The 27,124-nt window shown below is 44.7% G+C and overlaps 8 protein-coding genes across 8 annotated transcripts; 4 read left to right on the top strand and 4 right to left on the bottom strand.

The window, feature by feature from the left end:
• Positions 1-485: 485 nt before the first annotated feature.
• N7495_002813 (SDR family NAD(P)-dependent oxidoreductase) lies at positions 486-1,502 on the top strand (the record flags this gene model as incomplete). The annotated part of the gene is made up of 4 exons (XM_057205482.1): positions 486-554; positions 631-893; positions 962-1,379; positions 1,452-1,502. 4 exons carry the CDS (start codon positions 486-488, stop codon positions 1,500-1,502), a joined length of 801 nt encoding a protein of 266 aa, XP_057066089.1.
• A 2,312-nt stretch (positions 1,503-3,814) lies between these two features.
• Positions 3,815-4,965, bottom strand: N7495_002812 (uncharacterized protein; the record flags this gene model as incomplete). Its single annotated transcript, XM_057205481.1, has 2 exons — positions 3,815-4,248; positions 4,308-4,965. The coding sequence occupies 2 exons, from the start codon at positions 4,963-4,965 to the stop codon at positions 3,815-3,817; spliced, it is 1,092 nt and encodes a 363-aa protein (XP_057066088.1).
• Positions 4,966-5,373: 408 nt separating this feature from the next.
• N7495_002811 (uncharacterized protein) lies at positions 5,374-7,071 on the bottom strand (the record flags this gene model as incomplete). Its single annotated transcript, XM_057205480.1, has 1 exon — positions 5,374-7,071. The coding sequence occupies one exon, from the start codon at positions 7,069-7,071 to the stop codon at positions 5,374-5,376; it is 1,698 nt and encodes a 565-aa protein (XP_057066087.1).
• A 3,904-nt stretch (positions 7,072-10,975) lies between these two features.
• Positions 10,976-12,709, top strand: N7495_002810 (amino-acid permease; the record flags this gene model as incomplete). Its single annotated transcript, XM_057205479.1, has 2 exons — positions 10,976-11,343; positions 11,404-12,709. 2 exons carry the CDS (start codon positions 10,976-10,978, stop codon positions 12,707-12,709), a joined length of 1,674 nt encoding a protein of 557 aa, XP_057066086.1.
• A 1,430-nt stretch (positions 12,710-14,139) lies between these two features.
• N7495_002809 (putative glyoxalase family protein) lies at positions 14,140-14,663 on the top strand (the record flags this gene model as incomplete). The annotated part of the gene is made up of 3 exons (XM_057205478.1): positions 14,140-14,273; positions 14,333-14,529; positions 14,587-14,663. 3 exons carry the CDS (start codon positions 14,140-14,142, stop codon positions 14,661-14,663), a joined length of 408 nt encoding a protein of 135 aa, XP_057066085.1.
• A 668-nt stretch (positions 14,664-15,331) lies between these two features.
• On the top strand, positions 15,332-16,606 carry N7495_002808 (zinc-dependent alcohol dehydrogenase; the record flags this gene model as incomplete). Its single annotated transcript, XM_057205477.1, has 4 exons — positions 15,332-15,456; positions 15,519-15,567; positions 15,617-15,773; positions 15,834-16,606. 4 exons carry the CDS (start codon positions 15,332-15,334, stop codon positions 16,604-16,606), a joined length of 1,104 nt encoding a protein of 367 aa, XP_057066084.1.
• A 2,293-nt stretch (positions 16,607-18,899) lies between these two features.
• On the bottom strand, positions 18,900-20,353 carry N7495_002807 (uncharacterized protein; the record flags this gene model as incomplete). The annotated part of the gene is made up of 2 exons (XM_057205476.1): positions 18,900-19,907; positions 20,009-20,353. 2 exons carry the CDS (start codon positions 20,351-20,353, stop codon positions 18,900-18,902), a joined length of 1,353 nt encoding a protein of 450 aa, XP_057066083.1.
• A 2,210-nt stretch (positions 20,354-22,563) lies between these two features.
• N7495_002806 (uncharacterized protein) lies at positions 22,564-25,866 on the bottom strand (the record flags this gene model as incomplete). The annotated part of the gene is made up of 2 exons (XM_057205475.1): positions 22,564-22,778; positions 22,842-25,866. 2 exons carry the CDS (start codon positions 25,864-25,866, stop codon positions 22,564-22,566), a joined length of 3,240 nt encoding a protein of 1,079 aa, XP_057066082.1.
• Positions 25,867-27,124: the final 1,258 nt, after the last annotated feature.

Genomic DNA, 27,124 nt, shown 5'->3' with positions numbered 1-27,124 from the left:
AGCTATCTTTGTAGACCTAATACGCCCCCGTGAAGCTGATATTGATAGGTCGACAATTCCCATTAGCTTATATTTTGTTTCTCTTGGATTGTGAGCTTTCGAATCTGCTGTTCATATTAAAAGAGGCTCCTCATGAACAGGCACCATCCTGGCGCTCTAGAAGCGTGATAAGTATATACAAAGTTGCTAAATTCAGTTGGCTAGCTTAGTGCGGCTATATACAAATGCCAAATTATTCCGGGGTCGCTTCTACTAGTTAAATGTTATTTAACTACTTAAATAACTAAATAAGTATTTATAACGAACTATTTTCTGAAATATTAGGTAGTCAAACTGGCTCCACTTTTTTGAACTTCTCCAATGCGGGGAAGCCCCATAATTCGGTCAATATTATCGCGAACTTCCGAGGCCATACGTCGTTATACAAAAACATTCAACGTTTGGGTTTGATACGAATTCATCGATCAACCATTACAGCTATCCCAATGCCTCTCACACAGCTACTTGTTGGTAAAGTTGCCGCCATTACAGGTGGACTCACTGGCATCGGACGGGTATGCATTCATATCATTCAATGAAATATCGAGGATAAAATTACCTACGTATGTAACTGATCCTGACTCTTTCTAGGCAATCGCTCTCGAGTACCTCTTCCAAGGCGCAAATGTCTCTATAAGCCACCTGGGTGGTCCAGAAGAAGAAGACTTACTAGCAGCAATGCGCGCAGACGTGAACGAAATAACAGCCGACCTTACCCGCTTCATTACGGTAGCAGGCGACATTTCTCAGCCCGAAACTGGGAAAAAATTCATCGCAAATACTGTAGAGGCATTCGGGCGATTGGACATATTCGTCAGTAATGCTGGTGTGTGCCAATTTGCTGATTTCCTCGAGTAAGTACCATATACCCCCGTTTTAGTAAAATACAGGAATTATGAATCTGACATAATGTGCCGTAAAGAATTGAGCCCTCTCTATTCAATCATACCCTCTCAACCAACCTCTCCGGCGCATTCTTCGCAACCCAAGCCGCGGCACGGCAAATGGCCCTAATCCAATCCCCACCTGGCGGCTCAATCATCGGCATAAGTTCTATTTCAGCCTTAGTCGGTGGTGGCGAGCAGACTCATTACACGCCAACCAAAGCCGGGGTTTTGAGTCTTATGCAGTCGTGTGCGGTGGCATTGGGCAAGTATCACATTCGCTGTAATGCGCTGCTTCCCGGTACCATTCGCACCCAGTTGAATGATGCTGATATGGCGGATCCGGTTAAACGGGAGTATATGGAAGGTCGGATTCCGCTTGGTAGACTTGGTCAGCCGCCGGATTTGGCTGGGCCTGCTGTTTTTTTGGCTTGTGAGGAGTTGAGTGGCTATGTGGTAAGTTACGTCCATTGTTAATTTTTTTTTTTTTTTTTTTTTTTTTTTTTATAGTTGCTGACAATATTTTAGACGGGTGCTCAGCTTTTGGTTGATGGTGGACTTTTTGTAAACCTTCAGTAGGATTAACGTTCCATTTGCATATGTTGAGCTTGTAGACTTGTAGTGATTAACAGCCCTCTTCTTTTGAATACCCACTATGTCTCCAAGAACGTCCCAAACCCACAGATATAGATTTAGTATTAGGGTGAATGGTATTTCCTATGAAATTCTTAATGATAACCAACTTAAGTCTATTTGTATCACTACTGAATCCATCTTTTAGTATGTCCCGAATAGCTCTATAACGCCGAATGAATAGTTTAGTTCAACTTGCTCATAAATTTTATTTTAGCTTTGGGAGTTTTATCAAAAACCTCAAAATCACACTACTCTGGTTTAGTTTGATCAAAAAAAAATAGTCGGAAAGTACAAGTTGAACTTCCAGGTGAAAATGACCTCGATATCTTCAATTTTGATAAATATAAAATAGCTATATGTTGGGATATCGGACAACGACACCCCGGTTTAGACCACATCACGAATCCCTGTTCGGAGTGCATCAAACAACAACCTTGAACAATATGCATATAACTAGGATGTCCCTTCTTCACCGGCTCTTCTATCCTAGACGATGGAACACATTCGTCTCAGACAGAAGAGCAACTTGTAGGATAAATAGCTAATCCTCACCATGAATGAAGAATCAGATTTTACAACCACTTCAAAAAGACACAGATATTATAGGGGCGTAAAGCGTTACCTGTAATAGGTGTCAGAAGTGGGCGTTAGCCTCTCACCAACCTTGCTATACCCACCGGTGTACCGACACTATACATATTACCTTAGTAGAAAATCGTTTGAAAGGTCGTATTCTGTATTGAAACCCGCTCTAGAACGGCCATCTAGTCTATTTTCCCAACGTCGTCATCTGTAGAAAGAGTGATTTAGGACTATGAAGATAGCACGATTTACTACACTAAATTTAAGGTGCATCGAAATTTATTTTTTGAAAGAGACTAATACAAAACTAGAGAAAAAAACAGACTGTGTTTAAGGGCACATTATGGTCATTAGAACCTTAATGGTGCCCAGGTGTGGATAATGGGAATGGTGAGAATGGTGGTCATATATATCTGGGTGGTGTCCCTATCAAAAAAGCATGGTGTGCCTATTAAGTCCCTTTTTCTTCGACAATTGTATTGTCGGTTGACTAGGTTATTACCGAAGCAGACAGCTATTGATATCGTTTCTGTACGTATATAATAGGTGTATGCATATTGGGTAAAAGTGAAGTGTCATTCTAAAATGCTCAGGTGAAAGAAGATATAGTAGCTGCCATGCCAAGATCACATGATCTTGGTATGTCAGCTGATATTCGTTCCAACATGTATTTAATTAAACAGATAACTAAATATTTCGTTATCTATTTATTTAATGATGGCTAAATATTACATAGGTTCCTTATTAGATAATTTTTGTTGTGGCCTTAAAACCCCCTTCACTCAAAATTTTGCCATTCTTCCCCACTGAGCTTAAAATTCTCTGTTTGAAGATGGCTATGGGTGTAGGAATATAAAGCCACTTCTCGCCGACGTATCACATCAAATGGTTCCATAACTCAGTTGGTTAGAGTGTGGTGCTAATAGGACGCAATCAATCGTGCTACGCCAAAGTCGAGGGTTCGACCCCCTCTGGGACCAATCTTTTTGGCTTCTTAATTTTTTGGGGTGTCCACCAGAGCTTCTAGGGGACAAGTACAAGTCCAGTGAGTACCTATTCTACTTAACTAACTCTATATTTTGTATCTTGTATTTTAACATTGCTATCTAAGTATAATTGAAAGCTTCGTGGCGATAAGAGCCCTCAATCATATCTAGGGTTAATTTGTGAGCAAGTTATATCCTTCCCGAGCGGCAACGCTAGGTATATGATTACCAAGGCACTTGTGAAACGCCTGGGTGATACTTCGAAGGATGCACAGCTCCAGAGTTCGAGGTAAATCAATTTCTGCCGATTTGAACCCTGGAACAAATGAAACTATTCATCTTTCCATTTTCCAAAATTGAGTTTCCCCGAGGTCAATTTCAAAAATAATAATAACAGCTCTCTCTCGGCGTGATTGAGAGATTTGAAATCCATATCCAGTCAAGTGAAGCCTTGTTAAGGGTTTGATGTTTCCAAAATCAGCAATTACTTGCCCTGAAGCTTCCAAGGTTCTAGTATTTCCCTTCTTTCTTGCAGTACATAGCTTGAGCCACCTTTTTGTAAGACGTTGATTATAAGCCTGTAGAACCTGATCAAGATTTGTAAAGGAATATTTTTTTTTTGAGCGGCTATTTCCAGGGGCTAAAAATAGTGATTTTGATGACCCCCGAAGTCTTTTCAGTGGAATGTTAGGCAGTACTTTGAAGCATGTCCACCTCCAAACCATACGCCCTCACAGAAACTTGACCCCAAATCCCTTTCATCTCCTCTTCATTCAACCCTCTTCTCTCCAAAATCAGTTCAACGATCTGTCGCCATCTATTCCATGCATCTTTTCCGCCGCCGACATTACACACCGGCCAATCGGACCCAAACATGATACGATCAGCACCAAAGACATCGAATACAACATCTGTCCACGGCCTCAGACTATCAGCAAGACCAAATATATCTAGATCCTCCACAATTCCTGGAGGAAGCTCAGAAAATACCCCTGAAAGCTTCATATATGTATTCTTGCTCAGTCGAGCCATACCGGAGATAAGCTCCTTCCACTCCAGATACTCCGGATGAGTAGCAATAGAATTGGGAGAAAGTTGAAGATTAGGCTTACAAAGATGATCTATGGAAAATATCAGCAATGATACATGCGATGTTTCTTTGAGTGAAGTCTTTTCTTACTGATAATGATCTTCACGGCGCTATCCTTCTCATAAACCATTTTCATCATCTGTACCGCTTCTCGTAACTGATGCAACCCTCCGCACCTTGCATCAACCCCAAGGTCAAAACTAAGTCCCGCCTCTCCTAGCCAACGTATACTAGCCACAAATCCAGGCTGAAGAATCACTCCGCTTGGTTTATCTTGAACAAGATATCGCACACCGCGTATCTTGCGCTGGACATGAGGTGTTTTAGCTCTCAGGTACACTTTTGCCATGTATTTGCGCATCACGGTCGGTCCGGAAGGGACAGGCGCCCATGGTATTATGCCCAGACAAAGATCTTGGTCTATAGTCTGGTGGCCTTCTCCTTCGAGTGGCTCTCCGAGGGCTATTCGCGCTAGGAAGGATACTTCATCTAGAGCGTGTTCCCAGCCTGGGTTGACGGTTGATACGCTCTCTTCCAATGAAGAGATACGATCTGTCTCTAGAAAAATAAAGCCGCGCAAGTATTTGTTGCTTGTAGATGTGGATATGGATGATGTTGCTTGGCGGTATTGGTCGACACTGTGCTGGGAGGCGAGGCAATGGTTTGCGCTGTACCAATTTAATGTTTGGAGGTGCGAGGCTGGGAAGAGATGGATATGAGAATCCACTATCGGAGTTTTCTTTGACATTTTTGGCGTCTGAAAGTGGTAAAAGTGATGATGGTTTGACTGTCTGCGATTGAGTACAGTGCGGGGTATAGGATTTAGATTAGGTACTTATGAATTGCAATACAGGGATTAATGATCCAGAAGTTTGGCCAAGCTGATATGTTGTGGAATACTATCGGTTCAGAGAAGTTTCAATAAGAACAGCGGAAATATCAGTTCAGTATCTTGTATTCCCCTCGGCAGCTATTCTCCCGAGAACCCAATATTCACGGCCTGGGAACACCCATCATCCAATCAATGTAGTTAAGAAGAGTGATAAAAATATGAATATAATGGACGAAACATGGGCTAGATTATTTTTCGATGAGGCAAACGATAGAAAACCGAGTCAATATACATACATGGTGCTCAGTCACATCAAACATCCACTTAAATTGACCGAACAGCCGCTGGAGTGAGATGCATAATCTCAGCAACTTCATCATCAATGAGTGGGCCCGAGTATTCTTTTCTTGCACGAGCAAAGTACCAAATACCGCTCAATATCAACACACCTCCCGTAACAACGATACTATAATTCATAATGGAAGAATCTACAGGAGTTGACGGGGGCCAAACGCTCCAGAAAATGACAAATATCATATAAACGCAAGCATAGGCGTTATTGATAATTCCAGGGATACCGGAGACCTTCCAAGGACCCCAAATGAGAGGTGCTTTGGCAATATCAAACTCAGGGCGCGTGGCTTTTTCTGCTTCAGGTATGTTGCGTTCGGAGCTGACGGATGGACCAGCTTTAAAAGTAGGCTTTTCTTGGGCGGTTGCTGCATCTGGGAGACCATTTATCATGGTACCGTGGGGCAAGACGTTTCCTTTAATGCGGTGGTATAGAAGAAAGGCGCTTGGGAGGAAATAAGTGCTGTAGAAACCAGTCACAGTCAGTGAGATGACATCGTTGAAGGCTGTGGTAGAGCCGATATAGATGAGCGTCAGGGCACACGCAAATCCGCAAACTACAGAGACAGATACGATGGGAACTTTAGTATGTTGATTCACGCTCATAAGGTAGCGGGAGAATGGCAAGCCCTGGTCTCGAGCGAAGCTCCACGTCATACGAGATGCTGTGGCAGTGATACCCGTTGAGCAAGCTATTGTTAGCACCATGATGAGCGCTGTCATGACAGAAGCACCTACGTAGGAGGCTGTGCTGTCATAGAAAATTTGAATAAATGGGAAACCTGTGGCTGAGTTGAGAACCGATTTCACATCTCCTATGCAGAATAATACTGTGAGCATCATCGAAAAGCCGAGGACACTGTTGACGGTCATGCCAGTGATGATTGCTTGCGGAATCACTACGGCTGCATTGGCGACTTCTTCGGCCATGTGAACGCTGGCGTCGGCGCCGACAAAAGTGGCAATGTTTCCAATGAACCCCACGCAGTAAGAGAGGCCCTGTGTAGGCCAGCCACCTTCGTTAAGGGAAGTGTGGAAGACAAAATCTGCCGATTTCTTAGGAGACATGGCGAGAAGAGTGGCTGTAATGGCAATGAACCCTGCTATATGCAGAACAAGTATGACAATCTCAAATCGAGGAAGGATGTTTGGCACCACGATGTTGATGAAGAAAGTGCCAGCCACACTTGCCCAGGCCAGCAGAGTATTCTGCCATCGCTTCTGTACGAAGTCGGGATTGTTCAAAGTAATCAGACCTTCAATCATAGTCCCTAGGAAGATAGTCTCTGTTGCGATCGTCGCGATCCATGCAAGAGATGTAAGCCAGCCAATCAGATAGCTTGACATCTTCTTCCATCGTATGGGCGCAAGCATATAGACCCAGTAGTACTGACCACCTGAAATTGGTGCCATGGAAGCCAGCTCCGCAATAACAGTATAAGTGGACAAGGTAGATACAGCAGCGATTATGTACCCAAAAAAGGCACCAGCTGGACCACCATTGTCGTAAGCTTGGTTGAACAGAGTGAGGACGGTTTCCCAAGTGATCAACTCGGCCATGGCAAACCCGACAATTGAGAAAAATCCAAATCGACGCCTGAGCACCTGCTTTTTGCCCAAACGAGCCAGAGCCTGGATATCGGCCGGCTCGCTGATTATTTCGGGCCTCATTATGTATAGTTCAAGTGGGGTTGAATAGATGAAATTGACCCCGATTAGGTCATGCAGATGAGTCAAGAAATCATTATATGATCTGATATATTCAATGGATCTCACAATATTAGAGATAAGAGCTGCAAGGGATTGGAGAATGCAAGTTAAGACGTGGTCAAATTTTAGTCACTGCCGAGGCTTTCAATGTTTCGCTACACGAATGCGGTTTAGCTCCGGAAACGGGGATATAGAAAACGGTACCTAGGTCTGTAGCAAGTTATTGTATAGAATGAAATTGGAATAAGAGACAGTCTCCCTATGCTTCGTAGTTTTAACTACTAATTCATCCGCTACTAAGGTGCACTAAATTAATTAAGGACTAGTTTTATACATGATTTCTTTCATATTGGCTGCTCTTGTCTCTGCTTACCTAATTGATATTGTTCTTTCAACGATGGAAATGATAGTTATCCATAGCATTTATTCTTGAAATTTCTTTTTAAAAGGTTACTTGTAGCGTCTCAATATTCATATCTTATCAGATAGATACTATCTACCCGAGAAAACTATCGATTCGCATATACAAACACGGTATGATTCTTCAAGGCTTATTATTCCAAGGTTGGATCAGGGTTGGGACGATTTGAAGTTCGACGACAGAGCTCACCCTGAAAATTTGAGCAATCTTACGCATCAGAAGTCTAATAACCTCATCCCTAATGGTTGCTCGAATATGAGGTCATGACAAATGTTCTACAGCTGCATCTCATTCTCCCAAGTCTGATTTCTTTTCTCTCGGTCTGCCACCTAGTCACCATATATCTTGTATTTTCTAGAGACCACATATAGGTTAGATAGTGTCACATCCAGGCAGCCTTTCAAATGGAGATAGAATCCACAGGGCGATGTGGAACATGTCAGTATGGTCTGGATCGTCCGTGCGAATGTGTGGATTACTCCGGGCCTAGTAAGAAATCGTTTTTTTTTGGCAATAAATAGTATGCAACTGATCATTTTAGCTTTATCAACGGAGCTTCGCCACTGAGGGCCTAAGTAGATGATAGCGTCTGTATAACAAATTAAATCCAGTCTCTTTAATTGGTTCTAATTGGACGCTAGTATCGGGCAATTTGTACCTAGGTAGCTATGGATTCATCTTATCTTTCAGAACAAGAGGAAATATACATCCTATTCAGTATTACAAAACAGCATCCCACTTGCCTAATTTTCTCAAAGATACGATAGCTCACTCAACAAAGTTCATACCTAGGTACCTAGACTTGCCAAGACCACATGCGACATATCCGAGGTCGTACGTTCAATCCTGTGGGAAGATGTTGAGAAGCTCTAAAAAAACTTGTAACCGTGTAGCTAATTACTTTGGGGCCAAACGCCTAATCTTTCTCCCGGAAATCCTTTCGGTACAAACTACTCTGTACTGCTATTAGAGGCGCTAAGCCTCGGGCACGTCCGACGTATTCCGTACTAGCAGGAACCTTATCCTGTTTTCGGTGTACTGCATGTAATATTTGAGATGTAAAGATGAAGATCCTCAATGGATACATGTTATGGCTTGTTTTAAATTCCAATGTTGTCAGTAAATGGCACTGGTCAGCACTCAACTATGGTAATTTGAGGGTATTTCACTCCAAATCATCCGAAAGTTTAAAATTTTTTAATCTAGGTCTAGCTATTCAGATTCTCTATATAGTATTACAAGTAAGCACCTGCTTCAAGAATTATCAAGAATCTCATTTATCTTAAGCTCTTAGAATGCTCTTTCGATCCAGATTTGTGCTTTCTAAGATTGCTTGAACTGGCCTTTTGTAACCTTGGAACTCCGTATGCAACGCCAATCCGTGTTGTGGTTCATAGGTATCATTTTAATTAGATACTCAACTGATGCTTGCCACTGGAATTTTATGGATTAAATTTTCAGTTGTTGCGGAAGCTCATATTATATGGGCCTTGGGAGTAGTTTTGATACCCAGATGGTATAAAGGCCTCAACTGTTCATAACAAGAACTAGGTAGCATTTGAGCTCGATCAGATCCTGGAAATAGTCAAAATTTGAAGCTCCTCGCCCCCATGACCTGTGAATCCTCCACTCCTTCTGTGCCGTGTGATAACTTCTCACACTTTTGAGAGTAGCAAACGTGCCCAAAAGACTGACTCAGAAGATGCTCCAGTTGAGAACTGCGAGGTGAAATTTCAGAATACAGAGCAATGGTGGAAAGATGTTGCGTCCGATCAAATTTTATTCATTAGTATTATCAAATATTGTAATTAAGTACACAAATCCGCCTCATAATGCCCATTGGTAATGGGAATCTGTAAATCACATTCAGGCCGACTTACCCTGGAACCCCTGGAAGAGGAGATCTCCCAGATCACGAGGTTATCTTGCTACAACAGAGACTGGCAATACATGATACCCCAGAGAACCAAACCCTATATCTACCTACACTCTCGAGAATCGATCAATTGATTTTTATCGGAGATTTCCTTGACACATAATCCTAAAATTCTTACATGCGCGGTTAGATTGATGGAAAAGATGTTTCTCAGATAGCTCTAGACGTTCCTAATTGGGAGGAAAGTTCTGGAAAAGCGACCGGCCCGGTGTGCTTATCATAGGATCCAAATTTCAAATGTTAAAACTAGTTTTGGGATTTCGAGAATATTTCGCTTTTCGCTAAGGATCAGGGAGTGCCTAGGTCGGTACCCCGGAATATCAAAATCAAATTCCACAACACACTCCTAGTAGCAATACGTACATTATACTGGCGATATTATCGTATATTCCCTTCAACAAATGTATATCTCTAAAATATTCTCATGCGCGGTTAGATGGAAACAGATGAGTTTCAGATTACTCTAAACCTTTCTGATCAGGTCTAAAGTTCCCCAAAAGGTACTAGTCCGGTATGATCTCTTAAATTACTCAAAAAGTGGTTTGGGAGTCAACCTACCTTGGTTTGGATGATTAGGTCGATGACTTACGCGTGTGGTATGGCCAATCTTCAAGGCCAAGCTGTAAGAATATAAGCTTCAAACCACGCTAAACCTAATATGGAATTAAGTTTCGGCAATTTTAACCCCAATGCTTTTACGGACTAAGCGACCGATAAGAACATACCAGTAGTCTGTGTTTATATTTCTGCCCTAGAGTTCACTTATCATCTCTCTCAGATATCTTTTGACTACAGTTGGTAAGGGTCCAGCCCCGCTTATCTATTATGTTTTTTTAGCGTCCTAACTTTGGATCTTGATGCTACTCGATTTACCTCACTCAGCAACTACTATTTTGGTGGTAAAAGTAGTTTTCAGTATTCGTAATCTAAAAAAGCTTGAACTTGTTTAGTACAGGCTTAGTTCTGTATTTCGAATATAGTTCTAGTCATATGTATGGACTTTTATGTTACATGTTTCTCATGCAGTAACACTAAGCAATATCAGAATGCGAAGTATGCGGAAACCCCCAGGTATGCAGAAAAAGGCAAATCCAGAGAAATGTATCATCAGCTTCAAGGTCATACACCCCATAATACTTTTCACCCCGATACCTGGTAAATTATTCGGTACAGTAGGTATTGACGTGTCTGTCAACCGAGGCACTATCTCTATGAAAGCGATAAGCTCACTTTCCAATTTGAGGACTCTATTTCTAATTGGTCACAAAAACTAAGTAAGCGCAATATACAACCTAGTAAGATGTCTTATCTTTCAATAGAATGGTCTGATTGCAAGCTAGATCGCGTGTTAAGTAGGAAACTTTTATAGAATCCGCCACATGCCCCGTGGGTTCTCTCAGGCCAATTCAAGCTCTAGCCCTCGTCCCCTTTGTATATAAAATTACCTGCATCCCACCTGCATGTCTGAATAGCATTTCATTCCTCATCCAGTGATTTCTCCCTTTACCATGTCTGCCTCGGATGAAGATGCCGAGAAGAGGGCCAAAACGGCTATCCAGCCTACTAACTCTAATGGATCTCCCGTCTACGATGTGGATATTGAGACCTCACATGTCTACCAGGGAGAAGGCCTGAAGCGAAATCTCAAGGGCCGCCACATGCAGATGATTGCTATTGGCGGTGCTATTGGTGCTGGTCTCTTCGTTAGCACTGGAAGTGCCCTCCAGACTGGAGGTCCTGCTTCTCTGCTCCTTGGTTATTTGATCGTCGGTTTCATGCTTCTCTTGACCATCCACGCTCTGGGTGAACTGGCTGTTCAATACCCCATCAACGGTGCCTTTTTCACTTACTGCATTCGGTTCATCAGTCCCGCATGGTGAGGACCCTTATCTAAGCTTAAGCTTATCCGTGTCAACTAACGTCTTTTAACAAACAGGGGTTTTGCTGTTGGATGGGATTACGCAATATCATGGCTTATTATCCTTCCATTTGAACTCACCGCCGCAAGTATCACTATCCAGTACTGGCGAGACGATTTAAACGTCGGTATCTGGATTACCGTCTTCCTCGTCGTCCTCTCTTGCATCCAATTCTTCGGTGTCCGCGGTTATGGTGAAGTCGAGTTTGCCCTCGGTTGCATCAAAGTCATCGCCTTGCTCGGATTCATCATCCTCGGGATCGTCATCGACTGCGGCGGTGCCCCCAAGGGTGGCTACATCGGAGCTAAATACTGGCACAACCCTGGAGCTTTCACCGACTTCTATGGTTTCTGCGCTGTGTTCACCACTGCTGCTTTCGCTTTTGGTGGTACTGAGATGAGTGGCCTTGCTGCTGCTGAGGCTGCTAACCCTGCCAAATCTGTCCCCAAGGCCTGCAAGCAGGTTTTCTGGCGTATCATGATCTTCTACGTCCTTGGAACATTCATTGTTGGTCTGATCGTGCCACACAACGCCGACTACCTCCTCGGTGCTTCCGGTGCCAATACTAAGGCCTCCCCCTTCGTCGTCTCCATCAAGAATGCTGGTATCTCCGGTCTCCCCTCAGTCATGAACGCCGTCATCACCATCTCCGTCATCAGTGTTGCCAACTCTGCCACCTACGGATCAACTCGTACCATTCAAGCTCTGGCCAGCCGCGGCATGGCTCCTCGCTTCCTCGCCTACATTGACAAGAGCGGCCGTCCTCTCTGGTGCATCCTGCTGCAGATCGCCTTCGGATTCCTTGCCTTCATCAATGAAGCCACTGCGACTGGCGGGGTCATCTTCACCTGGCTACTGGCTTTGTCCGGTATCTCCTACTTCTTCGTTTGGGGCAGCATCTGCTTCGCGCACATTCGCTTCCGAAAGGCTTGGGCCTATAACGGCCGCGACGTGAAGGAGCTAGCTTACGCCGCTCCTCTTGGTATTATCGGTAGCTACATTGGTATTGGTCTCAACGCCCTCTGCCTTATAGCCGAGTTCTACGTCTCTGTCGCCCCCAAGAGTGCTGAGGTTTTCTTCGAGAATTACCTTGCTGGTCCTATTATCATTGGCCTCTTCTTCATCTGGATCATTTATACCTATTTCAACAAGAATCCTGACCTTGACCGTGGTGGCTGGTTTATTAGGGTGGAAGATATGGATATCACAAGCAACTGCCGTGATACCGCTCTTGATGTCGACTTGCCTCCTAAAATCGAGTATGCTACCTGGGGAGATTGGTTCAAGGCTGCGCCTATGAGAATTGTTCGCTCAGTCTTCTGAGAATTTAATTATTTGTTAAGTGTTCATAATTTATTGAGTATTATCCTAATTCAATTCTTCAAATAAGTGTCAAGATTAATGAAGCCTATGACTAGAATATCGTTCTATTTGTCGTTCGTCAAACCTTAAAACTTGCCCTAACTCTGTAAATCTTCTACAGATAACTTGAGAAATATTATCTAATACGCCCTCTCTCTCATCTTGAATCTCGTTATCGGAAAATCCCCAGCGAAAGAGAAAAAAAAAAATAGATCAAAATCAAAATCAGCCGCAGCAGGCGATCACAAAAGACCTCGCAGTCAACGATAATCAGACCTCCAAAACACCAAAAAATTGACCTACGCAGGGGTCGAACCTGCAATCTCTTGATTCGTAGTCAAGCGCCTTGCCATTGGGCCAGCAGGCCAGCTGTGGAGTGAAAACGGAAAAACTGCGTATAAGATGTGGATCCGAGATTGACCCCACCAGAGCAGTACACCTGTCTGAAACCACATTTACAACCACAACATATCTGATTATTATCTTTTGGATTTCAATTTGACCCTCTGTTGGAATTCCGGATGGATTCCGGGTGGATGATGAGGTGATGCATGCACGACGATTGATGCAACGTGGTCGTGTTCAGCTTCATGGCGGTGAGATCGTCGTTGTCATGTATGACTTATCACTATGCAGGTCTCGAAACATTCTGCGCTGTTTTATTATTGATATCGAGATTATGCTGCTAGTTGCTGCAATGGTGGGTCGGGTCAGTTCGTGTAAGTGAGGTTGGCATGGTCAAGGAAAGAACAGAGGGAGAAATGAACAAGTGTGCTATAGGGGGAATCTGTTCAATCCCCGCTAGCCCTTGAGATATACCAACTACGTCACAGTACTAAGTATCCTATCCTCACAATTTAGCTTCATGGATTGTCCACTTTTTTTAGCATTTAAGTTGTATTATTGATTCAACAGCCAATCTCGCAGTTTCACAGATCTGTTCGCAAATATTCTAAGATTGTCTCCAGCTTTATTTGTGCATGGGGAAGATGACCGATCTTCACATTGCCAATGCTGCAGGGAAGCCCACTTTATCATGTACCTAAATAGTTCAGATGCACTGCTGGAAACAACCTTAGAAATTCAACTCCCAGGTTTATTTCTTGATTACTTTGATTCCTCGTCACTGTCCTCCGTATACCATGAGATGGATATAATGTGACCAAATTCTGTACACTGTAATACTCCGCCGGACATGTATCCGGCCCATATTCCAAAGCTCGGATAAAGATGTAAACAGCCAATCAGAAGCGGGAATCGCAGAGCCCGTCAATAACCGAATAGGCGTAATGCCGACATCGGTTAACTTATGACAGTGTGTTTGGACTGATAAAGGTTGTCAACATCCACAAGAACTTGGGGGTAAACATACAGCACTCTGTAACTTCACCATGATCACTGGCATCGCCCACGTTAATCTCGCAGTGCCACCTGGTACACTGGATCAAGCCGAGGAGTTCTATGCGGGGACTCTCGGATTAACCTCGACTCCGGTCCCAGTTGCTCAGGAGGGCACTATCAAATGGTACATCATCACATCCAATTATCAAATTATAGACTGGACATAGACTAATCATGCTATAGGTTTAATATTGGCTCGAGTGGACAGCAAATTCATATCAGTCATGGGACAACGGATCCCGTACACAGACGCCACCCCTGCTTTCACATCCCATCGCGCGAGGAACTAGAGAAATTGAAGCAGTTGGTGTACGATCATCACATCCGAGGAGGTCCAGCTGCACCTATGGAAAGTGATAAGCCAGGCGAGGTCAATTCCGGTAAAGCTCTATCCATTTTCTATTGAAAACATTCTCTGACAACTTTCGAATTGACAGGTGCTAAAGGAGTGGAATACCGCCCTCGGTTTTTTGCGCGAGACTTCTCGGGTAATCTATTGGAATTCTCGACTTAAACGAATACATATAATGAGGATATGAATATGAATATTTCTTCTTCTGCATGTGGAGTAAATGCCGCTCGCGGTAATTCTTAGATATCAACCTTGCCGATGCGGGGTAACACCATGGATCGACTATTGGCCTAAAATGGTCTGCGCTTCATGTAAGAAGGGAATCTGGGTCTCGTGATTCCGGTCTTAAAGAAATTTTCAAGGAATTGCCTGTCAAGTATCTGCAATGTACCTAATAATACAGAAAGTAGAAGCTCACTCTTGAATTCAACGAGAAGTACAGCCCAGTTTCCAAATCAAATAATCAAGGTCCGAAGTTCTTTTTCTAGTTATTCTTCTTCGATTGAATGGTAAGGCTTTGCTCAACCGAAGTTGAACCTCAGTATCTCCACATTTTGCCCCCCATCGGCACCATGGACCCCGGATTTAACCCACACTAAGTTCCACGCTTATTCTTGTACGAACTCAATGCTTTCGATATCCCGAGCCCCACGCCCAGTGCTCCACATGATACCTATTTTCTCCTCTTTTTCGGTCCAAGAAATACCTAGGTACCGTAGATTCGTATATAACCCCCTGCTCAGCTACTCTCTCAAGTATCTTTACACTCAGGTATCTACTGTAAATTCCTCGAGTTCAAGTTTTAACATACATTTCTTCGCTTTGGCATCATGGCTGCTACGGATATCCCTCAGAAGCAGAAGGCTGCCGTTTACGATCAGCCTGGTTCTGTTTCTACGAAGATTGTGGAGATTGATGTCCCTGAGCCTGGTGTTGGGGAGGTTCTTGTTAATTTGTTCGTTCGACTCTGTTTATGTTTCGTGGAATTTACTTTATACCTAACCTTCCTTCATCCAGAACACACTCCGGCGTCTGCCATTCCGATTTTGGAATCATGACTAACACAGTATGACTTGATCCCTTCCATACTACAACAACTTGCTGACTTGAATCAGTGGAGTACACTCCCTTTTCCCACTGCAGAAGGCCAAGTAGGAGGTCATGAAGGTGTAGGCAGAATAGTCAAGCTAGGTCCAGAATGTGGAGATTCAGGACTCAAAATCGGGGATCGCGTTGGCATAAAATGGGTGTCAAGTGCATGTGGAAACTGCCGTACGAGCATTCTCATCGCCATTGCAATGTTCTCTGAACTAGTAAGCTAACTTCATTCAGAACCCTGTCGAGCTGGATCCGATGGACTTTGTGAGAAGCAGAAAGTATCCGGCTACTTCACTCCGGGCACATTCCAACAATACGTCATCGGCCCTGCAAACTACGTAACTCCCATCCCCGACAACTTAGACTCGGCAGAAGCCGCACCGATGCTCTGCGCAGGCGTGACCGTCTACTCAGCGCTGAAGAAGAGCAAAGCCCAACCAGGCCAATGGATCGTGATCTCTGGCGCGGGTGGCGGACTCGGCCACATAGCCGTGCAGCTAGCGAGCCGTGGAATGGGAATACGCGTAATTGGAATCGACCACGGCAGCAAAGAAGAACTAGTCCTAAACTCCGGTGCCGACCACTTCGTCGACATCACCAAGTTCCCGCGAGATGACAATGGCGTCGCGCTGAAGGAGCACGTCATTTCGCTGGCGGATGGACTGGGTGTTCATGCTGCCATTGTTTGCACGGCTGTTAATGCGGCTTATGGCCAGGCTTTGCAGATGCTGCGCTTTAATGGCACGCTTGTCTGTGTGGGGATTCCGGAGCATGAGCCACAACCCATCTCTACTGCATTCCCGGGCTCTTTTGTTAATAAGCAGTTTACCATCACTGGGTCTGCGGTCGGTAATCGGACTGAGGCGATTGAGACGCTGCAGTTTGCTGCTCGGGGAGTTATCAAGGCGCATTGCCGTATAGAGAAGATGGAGGCGCTGACTTCTGTTTTCGAGGAGATGAGCCAGGGTACATTGCAGGGTCGTGTTGTGCTAGATTTGACGGCTTAGTTCTGTCCAGCTGCATATTTAATTTAAGATAATATCAAAGCCTTAGTGGCTATATTTGAGTTCCAGGGTTATATTTGAATAGGTATAAAACCTGATTTCAACATCCATTTGAAAGTCAACATGTTTTAACTGGTAGAGAACCACCTGCATTCATCCCATGCATCATGATTTATGGATATCTGTGGACCAACTGGAGGTAGCTATTCTCAATATGTACTCTCCATGACCAGGTGGCTGGAGATTGAAGACAGATGGACATCCGTAAACCTATGAGCAGTCCATACCTACCTATATAGCCTTGGGATTGGACAAAACCAGTTGCAGCCTTGGACCTCGGGCGGGTATACAAACCTCTAGGGCTGGGCATGAATGCTCCCGGGCTGGAAATTTGCGGAATACTATGTCCATGGGTGTCATGTTAACATTTTCCAATGTTGTTATTTAGGTACGGGTTACATAAACTACATATATTCCGGCTCTGTTTTGTCTGAAGTGGATGGTCTTCTACCAACATCGCATTGAAATATTTATAGAATGTGATGAAGAATTTAAAGAAGATAAGTTTTTTATGTAATTAAAAACAATCGAAGCAGAACTAAATTGGTTACTAGGTCGCTGGGTAAGAGAACTAAAAAAAAACACCAAAAAATTGACCTACGCAGGGGTCGAACCTGCAATCTCTTGATTCGTAGTCAAGCGCCTTGCCATTGGGCCAGCAGGCCAATTCATGTGAAAGATTCAAGTTAATAATAATATATTCTAAGATAAAACTTACTGAACTCAAATGAAATACTAGCCTTTTTGAATTAAATTTTAATAAATAGCCACTAGAAGGCTAAAAGAACACAAGAATACGTAGGTAATCCTCAAAACGGCACTTTCAGATTTTCTATGAAGCAACCCCACTCCAGATCATAATACTAGTGACACATATTTTGGTCCACAGAAATGAAAGGTAGTAGCGATTGATGAGATTCAATAATTTCATATTAATCACAGCAGAGACAATATAAACCAATGCACCCTGATTCCGAGATCGGGTCCGAGCCTTACAAGATGAAAGACAACAGCACGGATCTCAAGTTGGACCATGAAAGAGTACCCTTACGCCGTACTAGCCGCTTTGACTTCCAAGGTTCAGGCAATATAATTATATTTTGAGATTCAGGAATAAGCCAAGTAAATAATGCTGATCATTACTGGTAAATACTTACTAGTAATGAGCTAGCTAAATAGTTTCGTATAGTCCACGGGTCATAGTGTACGAATGCCTTGACGAAGCCGATTAGTTAAGACTCAGTTCCTTGAAGAAACTACTCCATAGTAAGTCCAATAATCATCGAAAAAGGGACTAAATTCGGCCGGTCGCCAATATAAGAAAGGAGGGTTATCCACAAAGAATTAACGGTTCAAAGAGGGGGCGTGACCTGAAAAGCGGCAACGAGTAAACAACCCGTAAGTACAGTAACAAAACCTGGGAAAATCCAAGGTCTCAGTCAAGTGCCGAGTGGGATCTGTCAACCACATGGTTCTAGCCCGTAAACTTGCCCGCTTTCAATGTGATATGAGGGCTCAATTGAGTCTCGCCATCTTCTTGCGCGGTAAATACAGAGTATTGAGCCGAATAATCCGAAATCCACTAGACTCCACAAAGCGGCGTAAAGTATACCAACGTATGAGATGGTCAAAAGAAACAATAACTAAAATTCAAATTGGAGTAGTATAGACTGCAGGTATAATACGTCAGGCAGTGTACATCAAATAATCAGCCATATGAACCCCCGTACGAAGTACAAAGGTCCTATGATCTGGTCTAATAGGGTTCCAAGGTTCTCTCCTTTTCGTTAACAAAGTGGGTCACCCACAACATGCCTTATCCATGGTCTTAGGTAATTTGGATTGGACTAATTCCACCACGTTATAAAAGTGGCCCACGTGTATCTTTCCGGGCCATGGACGCGGGTCCCCGACGCCATAGCAATGGGATATTATGACGCTATTCAGCATTGTATTTGAACTACATTTTGATATCTCCAGCGCTTTGGATATATATGGGATCTAGTTATTTAAATCGTATGATTTATATGAAACATGGTACCTAAGTATCAAATTGCGAAACTCAAACCAGATAGCTACCTAGGTACCATGACTGTCGCATGAGCATAGAAAAGTAAATGCAGGGGGTATTGGGAAAGACTTGAAGAAGATGGCCACCCAAACATAACGAATGAAATGAAAAAAGGCAAAAAAGAGACCCGATCCCAAAAGGCGAAAAAAAAAGAACAAAAGAAAATCATCGACTTCGTTTCGAATACCCTCCTGAGCTCCCTACTGCTGGCCGCTTCTGTCCCGAAGGTCCTGTTGCAGCCGACTCAGCCATCCGAACTATAGCACCCAGTTTGAGCAGGTACAGTTTTGGTGCGCGGTTCACCTCAATCCTACCCTGCGCATCCCGTAGTCGCTGGACCCATTGCATGAGATCGGAGGGAGGAAGGACTTCTAGAGCGTCAAGGATGAACAGCTTAGCGTTTGGATCCAGATCCATGTCCTCCGAACCTATCAACAAATGGTACAGGTTGCGTTGATCCTCATCTTCACCGTGGAATGATTCACAGCCCCAGGTATTCCCCTCGAGAGCGTCCTTATTCCGCGAAACAACCGCTTCGAGTATGGTAACGAGAGCTGCTGTGGCGCCTTCGGCACCGTAAGGGGATCGAGAAGTAATATTATCGTGAATAAGATCCACAGCACGACGTAAATAATGTACTACGTCGTCCACTTCCACACTGCTCGGAGCGCTGGCTTCTGCAGGAATTTCTCCTGTCGCGCAGTACCGGTCGAAATCGGCAAGTAATCGACGTATGTGTTCCTGAATCTTGTCGAAGTAGATTGCCGCACATGCCCCGGCTGGCATAACCTTGCCTAGACTGCTGAAAAGACTGTCGTCGTGCACAGCCAGTCTGAAAATTGTGGCTTCGAAATCTCCCTGTACCACACATTGCTCGGGTGTGCGACCTTGCTCTGCCTTCTCCTTTAGATCCTGGCGGTAATCTTCTGGGAGAACTTGCTTGTCGAAGGCGGACATGACGTCTCGTACTCGCTGTTCTCGGGTCATCCCCGTCTTTCTACCATCCTCGTCTACCCGCAGGTGCTGCCAGTTGAGTCGTCCTGCCACTACATCTAACTGTCCTTTGAGTAAATCTTCAATGCGCGGTGTCAGCTGGGGGTGGCCGTCCTTGGTTAGGGTTACCGATGTTGAAGGTCTAGAGTCGATACAGCCACGGACCTGATCAATCACCCCCTACGAAAAGAAACATCAGCCCTGATCTCAGGAAGATATTCCTTTCTGCATGATCTTTAAGTTTCGGGGGAAATATGGGGTGTACGGGGATAAAAACTTACAAAGATGTGATGACAGGCAACATCAGGCCGTCGTTGAAAGGTCGGACATGTACAGGTATATGAATCTTCGCTAAGATAAACTCTAGGATGTTCGATGATCTGGAACTCATAGCCAGCGGGAGAAGCACTGCAATTGACGACTTCGAGATCTCTAGTCAAGCCCACCAAGGCCCGAGCTTTAGCATCAGAATCTAGATTGCTTAGATCATAAGTGATTCCAGAACGACCACGAACGGCAGATCCAGATGCATATCCCCCCTCGTCGTCTGTTGATTGGGCCCTGGCTTCAGACATGGTTTCAGCACCGATTGATAGCCTATTCAACTGTCGTGTTGGGGGAGACATGCTGAGAATTAAAAAGGGAGGGAAACCACAATTCTAAGGTTAGAAGGAAGGAGGGGCCAACCGTATTTTCCTTAAAAAGTGGACTGTAGATGAGAGAGTTCTTCCGACCCATGGATGAGAGCGGGTACACTTGAACCATGGAAACAACTTACTTAACTTACTTCCTTTAATATTACCTTACCTTTTAGGTATTATTTATTCCGTCACTTAGGCGCTCCATATCCCAACCCCCTGCTACTTACTGCTTGGGCGCATGGGAAGCCAAGCTGTCGGGGTCAATGATTGTACCCAAAGCACGAAGGGAAGGGAAGTAGAAGGCGGAAAAAAAAAAAAAAAAAAAAAAAAAAAAAAAGGACGGCGAAAAAGGTGTGGAAAAGCACCTAGGGAATTAACCAAATTCTGCCTGACTTTGCCCCCCTAAATGATAGGCACAGAACAAATCATAGTGTCCAACAGCGCTTAAAAATAACCAAAAGAGTGTTCTGGTTCTGGCGTGAGAAAAGGGGAAAAAAAAAGGAGCCGCACGTTGATGTCTTAGAAACGAACCGTTATACTCCGTCCAATACGCACAGACTGGATCGAAAAATAATAGATCTGGGGTTCTTTTGGTGGCTGGGCATTGAGATAGACTAGAGTTAAGCCTGCTAAGGAGACTGGAGCTAAAAATTACTCCATATTAGGAGAAAAGAATAAAATATTCTCTATCAAACCAACTCTCGGAACATACCGGTTAATCATTAATCACTAGAGAAGATCAAGAACTTGCTTTAGCTCAGCGTTGCCTGCTTGTCTCCACGTGGCAAACTGATATTGCTCTAAGTTCCCTTAGATCGTCTGATGTGGTAGTATACGCAAAGCACAGTGCCACAGTCTTGGCTAGTTGAATGATGATCCCACGTAGTCCGTACTCCACTTACAGATTTCGTTGCGATCGGGGAAGGAATACGTCCATATTTAGGATAAACTGACTCGCGTTTCCTTTCTCCTTGCATCGACTACTCTTCCCCTATTTCCCCTTAATTGTTGTTAGTATAGACTGACTCGTATATCATTCGACGTTACGTGGCTTCCCTGCAGTGGCAGTTCTACCGCAGCTCCCACAAGCAATAGCAAGGGGGACCCTAGGTTGAGAAGCCATGCAGTATGATCTGGAAAAGGGTTTCCCGAAATAAGCGAAAGGAAACCCATGCAGCAGCAGCGAAGCTCTCGGACGTCCAACACACCAGCCGACGCAGAAAAATGGATAAAAAAAATTCCAAAACTGGCCGAAAACCAAAAAATTTAGTGAGATATAACCCGACTTCTAACCAGCACTCGAGTTAAAAAGAATTGTTGGTGATTCGGAAGATCCCCTGTTGCATGGTCTGTCTCTTCCATCTGCCACAGCTAGATCATAGACCTCCTTATAACGGGCTTCGATAGTGCCGCGGATTGTGCACTCGTGTATTTTTATGATCAGTTTTGTTGGTTTAGCGCAGGGGCGTAGCGAACCCGAGCACGTCTCGGAAGAGCTGTGCCGTACACAGTTGGACCCGCCAGTTTGGTTCGGGTCTGGAGATTCTTCATCCTTGTCACAATGTTATTTGATATAGAAGAAGGGAACAAGTTCTGCTTTGGTATTTTCTGTTCAACCCGAATCAACCACTGTCGCTGTAGTTGATATCGAGAGGAGAGAAGACAGTCCCCCCTGAGTTATGACACTGAGAGTCATTCTGGAGGGCAATGACTTTCGGCGCCCAATCTTTTATGCCTTGGCGCCTAAAAATGTGCTTTATTCTGCACTGGAACCGATTTGACAGCATACTCCATATGCGTAGAAGTTAGCTTTTGTCTGTGCCCTTGAATCACCTGACAGCCACTGGGGCATAATTGGCTATGGATGAAAATGACAAACAACGTACTGTACTTTTAGTATGATCAGAATCATCCATTTGGCATTTGCTGCAGAGTTTCGTCACAGTCTCGCAGCCTTGAGGTTGGAGGATGGAAAAGAATACGTTCTGTTTCCAGAAAAGAGCGCATTGATAACAACAACTGTGTAGTGGGGAGTATCTAGGAGACATTCCTATTGGTCTACACATGAGCTTATCTTACTATTGGATGTATCCCAAAAATGCAGGCATTAAATTGAGAATAATTGCAGCTTATAAAGTGAAGGGGTATAATAAATCAAAAGAAAATCGTTGCTTCATGCTGAGTTTTGTACCGAATTATTGGTCGTCTTTGGCTGCATTGCGTTTCTTCGCATCTTCCAAAGCTTTGCGCAGTCGTTCCTGATGCTCTGTTTTGAGGTCGGGAGTTTGTGACTTGGGAGGCGGACTCTGACCCTGACTTTGACTTTGAATAGGAGGGGCCGTGGCAGAACGAAGTTCTAGCGGCAGTTCCAGTGGCGAGTGAGAGCTCTGTGGCGAAGAAATCGCATCATCTATGGGAGCTGGAGCTGGCGCTGGAGCTAAAATTGGAGCTGGAGTTGAGACAGGTGCCTTACCTAGGCCCCGGAGTAGGGATTGAACGGCAATATCAATCTCTCTCGGAGCTTTTTGGATGCTTTGTAGCTTGGAGTGCAGATCACGCTGGAGAAGAGTATCCTCTTTCTTCTTTTCAGCCTCAAGACGAGTGAAAATATCCGGCTCTGAATCAGCATAGCGCGCTTCGGCAACTGAGACATTGTAGTCAGCATTGTTGAGGGCCATCTCTGCAACTCCCGAGCCACGGAGGATAGCCTCTGAATCAGCACAAAGCAATGCAGCAAACTTTGTCGCAGACTTGAGTATCTGCTCCATCTCAGAATTTGAAAGTCTGCTTGCATGTATGCTAGTGGCGTCTAGCCGGGCGATTTTCGCTTCAAGATCGTCCATCAGACTCTGGTTTATACCAAGTCCGTGCAAGATTGCATCGTCGAACGAGTCCATCAACCGGTTCGCTCGGTAATCGTGGTCCTTGGCTGCCTCTAATATGTTTCGTTTCTCCATTCGGTCAAAGTCACCATCTAACTTTATTAAGCCGGCCTTGTCACCCATAAACACCATTGGACGGCGCTCAGCCTTCTTGCGGCGCCGCTCGCAGTCTAATGCGATTTCCAGTCGTTTCTGGAACCGAAGCTCTAGTTTGCCGTGGATATCATTGATCAACTTCATTGTGATGGATGGACTGCATTGCTCGATAGGGGAGCTCTTCCTCTGTCGATCTCGGTCAAGTTGACTGAGAGCAGAATCGTAGGATTTGCGAAGAGCAGAAATTTCATCGTTCAGTCGCTCGTCCAGAGGATTGAAAACATGCTTGATGAAGTCGTCCATTTCATGCCGCTCCTCATCGAGTTGAATACGAGCTTCACTTTGCCTAAAGTCTTCTTCCAGAGTATTAATATCTCCATAACCAATCTCCTTTGCGTTAAAGAGATCGTCGATTTGGGCCTCTGAATCCTCCTGTCGCGCTGTACGATCCTGATCTATCTTGTGCCTGTGGGCTTTAGTAGCGACTTCCCAATCATTGTTCGTATTTTGAATGTACGAGAAATCATCAGGATATTTTCCAATACTTTCACGGGTTGTTTTATGCCATGAACTCTCAGACTGCTTGTCCAAGGGTGTCAAAACCATAGCGCGCAGATCCTCAACTAAGTTACCCGATCGACCCATTTTAAGAGCCTCGGGTAACAATGGAAGTGGTGTTGTGTTGCGGCAATCATTTGACCGATAGGCACTGCTCTTATGCCGAATTATGCCAAGAAAAGTCTCATCGTGGTCATTTGGGAGAGGGGAAACAGTCAATGTGGCAGATTTTGTCTGAGCTATAGAGGGTGGACCACTCGCTAGGACACGCCCGTTTGACGCTTGACGGAGATCTGAATAGGCCTGATATGCTGGCCGGTCAAATGTGAGATTGTCTGAGCCACGCTGGGGCCCTTCAGTGTATTGGAAGGGCGTATAGATCGGTCGCGGAGGACTTGATGTAATGGGTTCGGGAGCCTTCTCATCCAAACGCATCGATGAAGTCTGAGATGAATGGCCCGTATTATCTTCACGTGAAAGATTAGAAAGATCGGGGTGCCATTGTGCCCCTTCAGCTTGCTTGCGTATAATGGGTCGCCCTCCAGAACTGTAGTCACTCCCGGCATCGTCCACATCTTCCATATTTTGATTTTCATCGGTTAATGAAGGACTTTCTTCCGTTTCCACAGGAATTAAGCCGGATTCTATAGGCACCTTGCTCTCCTCAGAAAGGCTAGAAGAGAATCGAGACACTGGTGATGGCTCTGAGATATGAATGGGTGGTACTTTGACAGAGAGTGGAGGCTCCGGTTCGATATTGTAAAGAATCTCTCGAAGTTTGATTTCTTTTGCCGTGAAAGCTGTAAAGATTTTATAACGCTCTTCGTCCGAATCAGCCACCGCTTCCTTTCGGAGCATCGCGACATAGCGCGTAAGGGAGGATTTGAACCAAGGATCTAGATCCTCATATGGATCTGATACTTTCGCCACCAGGTCTTCTGTCTTTGGAGAAGATGTTGCTGCTGGCAAGGTCTCATGAACAGGTTGGATACCCTGGACAGGAGATTGAACGATATTCAGTGGTTCAACCGTGCTACTTCTGTTTTGAGCGACGGGATCAGGATGAGGTGAACTATTGGCAAAATCTGGTTGAAAAGGCTTCTCGGGTGGCTGAACCAATGAATCAATGACATGATCGATGCTCTCTGTTCTCTCTGACTGCCCCGAGAAAGAAATTCCAGACACTACACTGTCGGTTCGAGCGGGAGGTGGGGTATGTACCCCTTGCGTTGGAGCAGAGCTGACAGGTGACAGAGAACCATGTCTCTGCACATGTGGAGAGCCATATATTGCGCCCACTGGAGCTTGTTGAGCCGTATTAACATGCGAGATATGCCCAACTGGGGGACTCGGCATCCCATGATTCGGCGATCCAGTTGAGTACACAGGCGATTGAAACGTCCCTTGGGGATGGACCGGGGCTTGCTGAGCTGCGTTTGCCTGTGGAACATGACCAGAAGGGGAACTAGGCATTCCAGTTGAATACACAGGGGGTGATTGGGCCGTCTCATTGGGATGGACCGTCTCCTGATGATGGTGTACACGATCTGGAAACCAAGCTGCGTCGTCAAAGTCGGTATTTTGACCAAGATGCTCCCAGCCAGAAGGCGAGCCATAGCCCAAAGCCGAAGAGCTGGCTTGAGATGGATTGGGGTCAAAGTTCATCAGAACAGATGGTTGGAACCCGTAAAAGCCCATGTTTGGTGGCTCTGGGCCTTGTGTGGGGAAATAGGGCCCCACAGGTGGGCTTGAATATTCTTGAGGTATCTTAGGAGGCGGAGGTGGAACAGCACTTTGCATCTGATGGGGCGTAGCTGGCGACGTAATTGGAGAGCTCACGTACGGCTGCGCAGTTGCAAACGAATCAAATGGTTGACTTGTAGGAGCTTGACTTGGAGGAGCTTGACTTGGAGGAGCTTGACTTGGAGGAGCTTGACTTGGAGGAGCTTGACTTGGAGGCATAGGTGGAGGTGAGAAGTGCGACTGAGCATATTGGGAGGGTGGTTCATTGGTACTTGGGGGCCGAGGCTTTATAGTCGGACTTTGTAAGTGATGCATTTCCTTATACCCATTCGCATATTATCTGACCTACCGGTAGAGGTGGAGGAGCATAGATCTGGTGCTGTTGCTGGGTGTACCTCGCTGGAGGGGCCCATGGTCGGTCGTTTGAACCTGATACTGGATTCGGTGGATTTGAAGAAGTTGTTATTGGTCCATAATTCGTGGGAGTATATTGCAAATTCGACGTATGTGGTCTAGGCGGCGGCGGAGGTGGTGGTGGGTCATGACGGGCTGGCGCTTGCCATTCAGGCTGCGAAGAGTCGCGTTGGTATGAATTTCCGTACATTCTTAGTTATCTCATGGCATGGGAGAGGAGTAGAAGTAATTTCAAGGGGAAGGAAGGGGAGGCAGGGGGAAGAGAGAAAGAGAGGAGTAGAGAAGCAGAGAAGTAGAGATGAGCATGGGACTAGAGAGGTCATAGGGGTATTCCAGCTGCCAGCCCCACTTGATCAATCTCCACACCATCTTAGACTGGTCGATTTATCATATCTTAGTCTATCTTGAGTCCACTTTTGATTGACAGAGTATATTTTAGATTATTAAATATGATAGTAATTTTTTGTGAGCTCTTTTAAGTTTATTGCAATATTAGGGCTAACTATGGCTAATTAATCTCACATAGCTAATCTTCCCCGGTCATTATGAAGCAGTACTGTGGAGCTAACAAAGACTATTACAACTTAATCTTATGTAAATAGATAGTGTCAAGAATAAAAATCTGATAATTGATTTTATATTGTTATAGTGAGGTGTGAATTAAATATCAAAATTGCACAATCTCAACCTTGATGTTGTCGATTCGACTACGAATTGATATGCTGGATGTATCAATCGGGAGCTCAAAGTGAATCAGAATCTGACTCCTCCCAAGGCTTCCCTTCATGAAAACAATATTTGTCGAAAGTTCGCTGCACTTTTCGATGCAGTTTGGAGGCTGGAGGGGTGACCCTTTGATTTGATCAAGTTTTGCGCGTTCCGAGTCGGGACAGTGGTTAAAAATGGTATCTCGGGATCATATCATTGGAGGATGAAATATTTCCCAGGAGAAAATGATCCCAAAGTATCTGTAAATAACTGCATTTTAGAAGTCGAAGGATGTAACAGCACAGGAAATGATTAAGCCTCGATATCCAAGGACATGATCTGTGTTTGTGCCAGG

Source organism: Penicillium taxi, assembly GCF_028828555.1.
Source record: "Penicillium taxi strain IBT 34144 chromosome Unknown utg000002l_segment0_segment0, whole genome shotgun sequence".
NCBI lineage: Eukaryota > Fungi > Ascomycota > Eurotiomycetes > Eurotiales > Aspergillaceae > Penicillium > Penicillium taxi.
Note: the sequence above shows the minus strand (reverse complement) of the source record. Positions and strands in the feature narration are given on the sequence as shown.